Genomic DNA, 10,000 nt, shown 5'->3' on the forward strand with positions numbered 1-10,000 from the left:
GAAGAAGAAGAAGAAGATGATGAAGGAGAAAGATAAAGAAGAAGAATAAGAAGAAGAAGAAGAAGAAGAAGAAGAAGAAGAAGAAGAAGAAGAAGAAGAGGAAGAAGTGATCACAGAAGAAGAAGAAGAAGATGATGAAGGAGAAAGATAAAGAAGAAGAAGAAGAAGAAGAAGAAGAAGAAGAAGAAGAAGAGGAAGAAGTGATCACAGAAGAAGAAGAAGAAGATGATGAAGGAGAAAGATAAAGAAGAAGAAGAAGAAGAAGAAGAAGAAGAAGAAGAAGAAGAAGAAGAAGAAGAAGAAGAAGAAGAAGAAGAAGAAGAAGAAGAAGAAGAAGAAGAAGAAGAAGAAGAGGAAGAAGAAGTGATCACGGAAGAAGAAGAAGAAGAAGAAGAAGAAGAAGAGGAAGAAGTGATCGCAGAAGAAGAAGATGAAGGACAAAAGCTAAAGAAGAAGAAGAAGAAGAAGAAGAAGAAGAAGAAGAAGTGATCACAGAAGAAGAAGAAGAAGAAGAAGAAGAAGAAGAAGAAGTGATCACAGAAGAAGAAGAAGATGATGAAGGAGAAAGATAAAGAAGAAGAAGAAGAAGAAGAAGAAGAAGAAGAAGAAGAAGAAGAAAAAGAAGAAGAAGAAAAAGAAGAAGAAGAAGAAGAAGAAAAAGAAGAAGAAGAAGAAGAAGAAGAAGAGGAAGAAGAAGTGATCACGGAAGAAGAAGAAGAAGAAGAAGAAGAGGAAGAAGTGATCGCAGAAGAAGAAGATGAAGGACAAAAGCTAAAGAAGAAGAAGAAGAAGAGGAAGAAGAAGTGATCACAGAAGAAGAAGAAGAAGAAGAAGAAGAAGAAGAGGAGGAGGAGGAAGAAGTGATCACAGAAGAAGAAGAAGAAGAAGATGAAGGAGAAAAGATAAAGAAGAAGAAGAAGAAGAAGAAGAAGAAGAAAAAGAAGAAGAAGAAGAAGAAGAAGAAAAGATAAAGAAGAAGAAAAGAAGAAGAAGAAGAAGAGGCAGAAGAAGTGATCACGGAAGAAGAAGAAAAGGAAGAAATTATCACAGAAGAAGAAGAAGAAGAGGAAGAAGCGATCACAGAAAAAGAAGATGAAGGAGAAAAAAGGAGGAGGAGGAGGAGGAGAAGAAGAAGCAGGAGGAGGAGAAGAGGAAGAAATCCTTTTGAGAGCCTGAGAGAACACCTCAGTCATGGGCCAAAGGAAGGGAAGATCATTTAAGGGGGGGGGGAAGACTTCGGGAGGAATGCAGATAAGGAATATACATATATACACACACACACATGTATATATATATATATATATATATATATATATATATATATATATATATGCAAAGTAGACCACTTGGAAAAAGAAACTAACGAAGCAGAGCGCTTTCGTATATTACATCTTCAGTGCACTGAAGATGTAATATACGAAAGCGCTCTGCTTCGTTATTTCTTTTTCCAAGTGATCTACTTTGCATAAGTGAACACACGTTACCCGTGTTCTTATTAGCATATATATATATATATATATATATATATATATATATATATATATATGTATGTACGTATATACATACACATGTACATCAAAGGATAATTGTATCTGGGAAAGTTATTTGGAGAAGGAGGAGGAGGAGGAGGAGGAGGAGGAGTTGCGAGGAAGAAGTAACATTTGGGGATTCCTCTTGTGTCTTAGGCAGTGAGGTTCATTCCTCTTCTGAAGGAGGACCAACACTGGGAGCTGCCTCGGCGCGTTTGGAAACCGGGGGAAGGACGTGCAGCGCCGTTGAAGGCGGTGGTCTGCCTCTGGCGCCTAGACAATCAGTGGTTCTCAGGTGAGGAAGGAAGGAAGAGGAAGGGAGGAAGGGAGGGGCCGAGTAGGACCTGACGACGGCGACGGCGGCAGGTTCGGCTTGGGTCAGGTGGCGTCCTATCCTCGTGGCGTCACCGGCGCCAGAAACACTTCCTTTTCCGCCACGCGAGGAGGCAACGGCGCACGCCGCACACACGCGCCAAAACACACACACACACACACACACACACACACACACGCACACACACACACACACACACACACACACACACGCACACACACACACACACGCACGCACACGCACACACGGACATATACACACACACACGCGCGCGCAGGCACACGTTCGCGCGCCCAGAGGTGTTAGTGAGTGAAAGCTTCGAGAACAAACAGACAGACAGAGACAGACAGGCTGAGTGTTAAGAGGCGTTAGTCCCTCCTCAGGGATCAAGGCGGCAGCACGAGAAGGAAGAGCAGGAGGAGGAGGAGGAGGAGGAGGAGGAGGAGGAGGTCCCTGGACCTTCCTGAGATTGGGTGGCAGAGGCTGAAGTGAGTAGCTGGGCAGGCGCGAGTTCGTCGCCGACGTCCCTGGGGCTTAGGGAGAACGTCGTCGTCGTCGTCGTCGTCGTCGTCGTCGTCGGGGACGGGAGAAGGAGGGACGAGTTAGTTTTGAGCGGGCGGGCGGGGGCGTGCAGAGACTCAGACTCCTTTTAGGGAGCGAGGGAGGGAGGGAGAGGGACAATTACGTACCGACGAGGTTCCGGGAGTGTTGGCTCCGGCCGTCAGGGTCGAAGGGCTGAGGGAGACCGTCAGGAGTGACCCGCGGGGCGCCGACGACGACGCCGCCGACGCCGAAGCTGTCGCCACCGCCGTTGTCGACGACCTCTGCAATGTCGGACAACACACGACCATACACACGCACACACACGACCTACAGTCGGGCGGTGGTGGGCGGGCGGGCGGGTCGGGAAAGTGGCCCTTCGGCCTGGAACCACCATCACGACGACGACGACGAAGATGACGACGACGACGACGACGACGACGACTACCTCTCTTCAACGTCCAAAGCGCACACGCACACACACACACACACACACGCAGACACACAATTAATTCTTTCGCGATGGCCACTACAGAAACAGAAATAGGAGGGGAAAAAAACAACAGGAGAACCACTACATGATGACGTCACTTAAGTACGAATGACGTCACACGGGTGTTTACCTTGTGTGTGTGTGTGTGTTTGTGCGTGTGTGTTTGTGTATTTACCTAGTTGTATCTTACGGGAAGGGGAGCTACGCTCGTGGTGTCCCGTCTCTGTATCTCGCAGTATCTAGTTTGTGTGTGTGTGTGTGTGTGTGTGTGTGTGTGTGTGTGTGTGTGTGTGTGTGTGTGTGTGTGTGTGTGTGTGTGTGTGTGTGTGTGTGTGTGTGTGTGTGTGTGTGTGTGACGTCAGCTTTAGAACGAGGGGTACCCTCGGATGCCCTTCCTGGTTCTAAAGGGCGTTTCTGGGTCGACAGGGAGGACAGTGACGTCAAAAGGGAGAACGGGGAGGGGAGAGGGGTGGTAGAATGAGACGCTTCCAACTTAGACGCTTTTCAAAAAAAAAAAAAAAATGAAAAAAAATGAAAAGAAAAAAAAAGAAAAAAAAATGAAAAAAAAAATTGTGCCAAAGACAATTTTTTTATAATTGACATGGAATAGGTTCGGTTTGGAAGCGTCTATGTAGGGAGTATCCAGCCTGCCAACTTCGAAATTCGGGGTTGGGGGTGGGTGGGGGGAGGTGTCCTTGACGTCATAACTGACGTAGGTATGACGTCAGACGGGGGCGGGTCCCATCCGACGTCCTTCTTCGGTGCTCTGCCGCCTTCCTTCCATGCAGACACCCACCACATCCTCCTGACTGCTCCACCTTGGAGAGAGCACAACAGGGAGGACGGGGGGAAAGCTGCGCGCTCATGACCTCTACTACTACAAGTACAATTACTACAGCCTCAGCCATTACAGTAGCCAAAACAACAACAACAACAACAGCAACAACTAGAACGAGCGGGCGCGCAAAATCTCCCATGGAGGCCTGCCTGGGGGCGTGATGCCCACTCAACAGGAACAGTAACAGCAAAATAAGGGAAAAAGCGACAACAGTAAGAAAGAAGAGCGAAAAGATTTTTCACCTGTAAGGGTTCACTGTCCCAAAGGAATCATGCGCGACCTTGGTCCGTAGGGGTGTCACCATGCTCTACGTACAGTCTCGAGCAGAGGTTCTGACCCATCCAGGGTTTTCCCATTGTACGATTTTCAATGACCCAAGGGATGGCTGGAGAAGTGTAGCGTCGTAGGTCGGAGCTTTTGCTGGTGACTGTACATCCCTACGTGCGCGGTGGTTGGGGAGTCGGGAGGCTGTTAGAATACCGACCACCCCCGTATACTCCTCTGTGACACCCCTACGGACCTCCGTCACGTATATATTGTTTTATGGCTGGCGATGGGGCAGCGGAGTGGTAGCTGGTCCATTTCAAGTTCCACACGTCACGTCTTCTGCGTGATCTCGTCCCACAGATAGAAGCGCTGGAGATGCCTACACACACGCACACACACACACACACACACACACACACACACACACACACACACACACACACACACACACACACACACACACACACACACACACATCAACACACTCGAAAAAAGTCCGTCCTGGTTTCCACCAAAAAAGCAATTCTATTCAGCCAGGGGGGAGGGGGAGGGGTATTGTTACAACAACAGCGAGGGGGTGGGGGAGGGAGTGAATGTGTGTGGGGGGGATGATGAGTGGGGGGAGGGGGGGGTTGGTGATTAACAACCCAAGAGCAATAACCAAGCAAGCTTCCCGATCGAAGTCACCACAACCTTCCTTTGCCTTCCATTCTTTTTCTTCTTCTTCCTCCTCCTCCCCCTCCTCCTCCTCCCCTTTGATGGGCGAGGAGGACCACGTGCTGCTGCTGGTGATCGCCCACGGTCCGGGGAGTCAAGATATTCAGGACCTTTTGATGACGTCACCCCACAATCCCTACCTCCCTCCCAATCCCAATCAGGGCGGCCGCTGGGCTCGCGTTGCGCCTGATGATGATGATGATGATGATGATGATGATGATGATGATGATGATGATGACGACGACGACGATGATGACGATGATGATGATGACGACGGTGGTGGTAGTGGTGGCAGTGGTGATGATGATGACGATGGTGGTGATGCTATGTCGTCGTCGGGGACATCTGGGCTGCCCCGTGGGGGAGGGAAGTGAAAGTAAGGGAAGGGAAAGGGAAGGGAAAGAAAGGTAAGGGAAGGGAAGAAAGGGAAAGGAAGGGAAAGGGAAGGAAAGGGAAGGGAAGGGAAGAGAGAAGTGATATTGCAATCACCGATTCTTGAGGCGTCAAGTAGAACAACTTTTCTAAAATAAGGAGACAGAGAGAGAGAGAGAGAGAGAGAGAGAGAGAGAGAGAGAAGAGAGCCCCTTTCGGGGTGTGGGTGGGCGTTAATCCTCCTCGCTGGCGGCCTGGTGGCTAACTGCTTAGGTGAGTTAAGTTAGTTAGATCAGCAGATTAGTCCTGTGCCAACGGCAGACAAGATTAGGGAGGGAGGAGGGAGGGAGGGAAGGAGGGGGGACGGAGAGGGAGAAGAGGGGGAAGGAGGGCTCTTTCTTCCAACCCCCAATTTATTCTTTTTTTTTCTTTTTTTTTTTTTTTTTTTTGGGGGGGGGGGGGGGGGGGGAGAAGGAACACAAACACAAAGGAACACAAAGGAAACACAAACAACAGCAGGAGGCCTACTGGCCCTAACGAGGCTGTTTGTGTTTACTAAACTAAGCTACAGTTAAGAAAACAGGACAGAAGATGAACTAACACTACTGCTACCACTATCCTATCCAATTACAATCAAATGCCGGGTTGTCAGATCTTTTATTGCAAGGGATAATATTTTATTTGCGGGTTAGAGTCAAAATATCTATCTAAGCGATTTTTAAATGCTGTTATTGTGTTACTTTGAACGACAGTGGAAGGTAACTAGTTCCACACATTAACAACCCGCTTAAGGAAGAAGTGCTTACTTTCATTCGAAGAAAATATTTTACCAATTACTTTAAAATCGTGACGTCTTCTTGTATTTGATTGGTATAATAAGAAGTAATCTTCGACATTGATGTTATCAAACCCTTTGAACATTTTAAAACCTTCAATTAAATCTCCTCGCATTCTTCTTTTTGAAAGTGAGAATAAGTTTAGACTTTTAAGTCTTTCTTCACGCGGCAGATTTCTCAGCCTTGGTATCATTTTAGTTATTCTCCGTTGCACTCTTTCTAGTTTACTAATATCTTTCTGGTAGTATGGGGACCAAAATTGTACGCAGTATTCGAGATGGGGACGGACCAAGGAATTACAAAGGTTTAGCAATATTTTTCTGATTTGTTTTCGAAGACTCCTCAGATGAAGCCAACCCGTTTATTTGCTGTTGTAACAACTTCTGAGCGGTGTTGACTTGGCTTCAAGTCATTTGATATTAAAACTCCTAGATCTTTTTCTTTAGTTACTGAATCCAGTATTTCGCCATTCATTTGGCATTGGATGTGATCATTGTTACTTCCGATGTGCATGATTTTACATTTGTTAACGTTAAATTTCATTTGCCACTTGCTAGCCCAGCTTGACAATCTGTCTAGATCGGATTGCAGAGTTTCTTTCTCTTTGGTGGTTGTTACTTTACCGGTAATTTTGGTATCATCAGCAAATTTTGATACTTTGCAAAGGAGGTCGTCGTCTAGATCATTTACATATATTAAGAACAAAACGGGTCCCAAAACTGATCCTTGCGGTACGCCACTTTTAACGTCGAGCCACCTAGATGAGGCTCCTTTAATTACAATTCTCTGTTTTCGCTCAGAGAGCCAATCTTTAATCCAGTTGTGGATACTACCAGGAATACTTTACGTTTTTCATTTGTCGAGCAATCGTTTATGGGGAACTTTATCGAATGCCTTCTGAAAATCTAGATAAATTATATCAACAGATCTACATTCCTCGTATTTGTTAAAAACGTCATGAAAGAAGTAGAGGAGATTAGTTAAACATGAGCGTTTGCTACGGAAGCCATGTTGCGAATCTTTCATAATTTTCTTTTCTTCTAGAAATGTCACTACACTGTCGCGAACGATGGTCTCTAGCAGTTTACACACAATCGAAGTCAGGCTAATGGGTCTGTAGTTGCCTGGTTGTGATTTGTCCCCTTTCTTGAGTATTGGTGTTACGTTAGCACATTCCCAATCTGATGGGACTTTACCAAGATTTGTTGAAAAGGATGCACAAGGGTTTACTGATTTGATTTTTGACTTCTCGCAGAATTCTAGGTGAAATTTTGTCAGGTCCCGGGGCTTTATTTATTTTGAGCTTATCAATCACTTGTACGACACACTTTCGGTAATTATGAGTTTATCTAAGATGTTTTGGGACATTTTATGTTCTGGTGGCTGATACACTGAGCAATCCTCGTCTATGAAGACGGATGCAAATTATTTATTAAGGATTGAGGCCATCTCATTTTCATCATCCGAATGTTTACCTTCTTCGTCATTTAGTGGTTCAATACCGCAGGTGAGCGTTTTCTTCTTATTCGCATAACTATAGAATTCTTTAGGGTTCAATTTGCTTGCCTCAGCAATAAACTCTTCAAGATTTTTCTTACTACGCTTTATCAGTGCTTTGGTTTCGCGGCCAATTCTGTCTAGTGTTAGTTTATCGTCTTGGCTTTTAGTTGATAAATATTTTTGTACGCACGCTTTTTACGAGAGAGGTTGTTACTAATTATTCATATTCCACTACTTTGGTTTATTTGTTGCCGGACGTCTCTCATGAAAGGGAACACAGAGATTTACAGCATTGTTTACCTCCGTGGTGAAGTTTTCCCACGCTTTATCAATATCAATCTCGTTGGAAGTTGTGCTTCAGTCTACTCTAGTAATATAATCGGAGTCTATTAAAATTGGCTCTGCGGAAGTCGGGTACTTTTTCTCTGCTGATCTTAGATAAACTAACTTCCATTTTCGTTTTGAATGTGATGATACGATGATCGCTAGTGCTGAATATTGGGCCGACATTCACTTCATTCACAAGATTCTCTGTTGTAGAAAATATTAGGTCAAGGATATTATTTTCTCGAGTAGGGCTGTTTACGCCTTGGTGAAAGTCACTTTCCAGTAAGTTACTATACAAGTCTCCTGTATGCGAGGAGGAGGAGGAGGTGGGAAGTCACTTCCAGTAAGTTACTATACAAGTCTCCTCCTGTATGCGAGGAGGAGGAGGAGGTGGGAAGGAGGAGGGGAAGAGGAAGAGGGGGAGGAGGAGAAGGGGGAGGAGGAGGAGGAGGAGGAAGAGAGGGAGAAAGAGAGGGAGGAGGAGGAGGAGGAGGAGGAGGGTGTGATGGAGATTCGTCAATTCTCGCCCATGAAAAAAAAAAAAAAAAAAAAAATCAGAAGAAGAATTAGCGACGTGAAGATTAGTCCTAGCCATGATGAATAGGATAAGAGCAGAGGAGACCGCAAGAGACCCTAAGGCCTACACTAGGCAGTTCCATGTCCCTTACGATCTGTCATCAAACCATCCATAAATTTGTCTCATTTTCTTTCAAAACAAGAAATAGTTTTTCAGCGCTAACTACAACCATGGGCGATAGTAGTAATAGTAATAGTGATGATGAAGAGGAAGTAACAATAGTAATAATAATAATAGATAAGAGTAATAACAATGATAATAATAATAATAATAATAATAATAATAATAATAATAATAATAATAATAATAATAATAATAATAATAATAATAATAATAATAATAATAGTAATAATAATAGTAATAATAATAATAATGATAATAATAATAATAATAATAAAAATAATGATAATGATAATGATAATAATAATAATAATAGTAATAATAATAATAATAATAATAATAATAATAATAATAATAATAATAATAATAATAATAATGATAATGATAATGATAATAATAATAATAATGATAATAATAATAATAATAATAATAATAATAATAATAATAATAATAATAATAATAATAATAATAATAATAATAATAATAATAATAATAATAATAATAATAATAATAATAATAATAATAATAATAATAATAATAATAATAACAATAACAATAATAACAATAATAATAATAATAATAATAATAATAATGATAATAATAATAATAATAATAATAACAATAATAGTTATAATAATAGTAATAACATTGATGATATTAATACTGCCCCTCCCTTCCTTCCCCCCAAAGGTAATATGTAACACCATAGGACGGGGGGGGGGGGGGTCACCCCCGGGGGAGGAGGAGAGGGGGGAGTGATGATGATGATGATGATGACGACGACGACGATGCACAACCAACGAGGAATTGTTGTCGTCATCATCACCAGCGTCATAAATCTAGACTAGATCGGCGCGGAAGAAAGAAGAGGAGGAGGAAAAGGAGGAAGGGGAAGGAGGAGGAGAAGGAGGAAGGGGAAGGAGGAAGGGGAAGGAGGAGGGGAAGGAGGAAGGGGGAGGAAGGGGAGGAGGATGAATAGGATGAAGATGTGGAGGAGAAAGAGATGGAGGAGGGGAAGGAGGATGGGGAGGAGGAGGAAGAAGAGGAGGGAGAGGAGGAGGAGGAGGAGGAGGGGGAAGAGGAGGAGGAGGGGGAAAAGGAGGAGGAGGATGCGGAGGAGGAAGAGGAGGAGGAGGAAGAGGAGGAGGGGAAGGAGGAAGGGGAGGAGGAGGAAGAAGAGGAGGGGAGGAGGGGGAAGAGGAGGAGGAGGAGGAGGAGGAAGAGGAGGAGGAGGAAGAGGAGGATGGTTTGTCGCCTCGTGCATCTGAGGGCGAGCTGTTTCTTGTCCCTTCCTCCTCCTCCTCCTCCTCCTCCTCCTCCCATCTTCCTCTTCCTCCTGATAGACCTTCGTGTATCTTTCCGGACATACACACACACACACACACACACCCATAGATCGGTCATACGAGCTCTGAGCTCTCTTTCGGGAGGGAAATAGCTGTCGATCACGACTCCAACACGTGATCCAAGGGCCAAGGTGAATCACAGGACATGGAAATATAGACACAATACCCATCCATCCACCCAGCCACCCACGGAGGGAGGGAGGG

The 10,000-nt window shown here is 44.2% G+C and overlaps 1 protein-coding gene and 1 long non-coding RNA gene across 4 annotated transcripts in view; both read right to left on the reverse strand.

Moving 5' to 3' along the window:
* LOC143031428 (uncharacterized) overlaps positions 1-10,000 on the reverse strand; it is a 224,804-nt gene that overhangs the window by 78,744 nt on the left and 136,060 nt on the right. The gene's annotated exons all lie outside the window — the stretch shown is intronic.
* Positions 1-10,000, reverse strand: part of LOC143031426 (calsenilin-like) — a gene marked incomplete at its 5' end in the record, with an annotated part of 94,973 nt that overhangs the window by 78,744 nt on the left and 6,229 nt on the right. The window contains 1 exon segment of one of the 2 annotated variants that reach the window (XM_076195225.1): positions 2,553-2,687. Coding sequence (XP_076051340.1) covers positions 2,553-2,687 — 135 coding nt within the window. 2 annotated transcript variants of the gene reach the window in all.

The sequence above is a fragment of the Oratosquilla oratoria genome, chromosome 12 (genome assembly GCF_046742065.1).
Source record: "Oratosquilla oratoria isolate Oo_2021 chromosome 12, ASM4674206v1, whole genome shotgun sequence".
Taxonomy (NCBI): Eukaryota; Metazoa; Arthropoda; class Malacostraca; order Stomatopoda; family Squillidae; genus Oratosquilla; species Oratosquilla oratoria.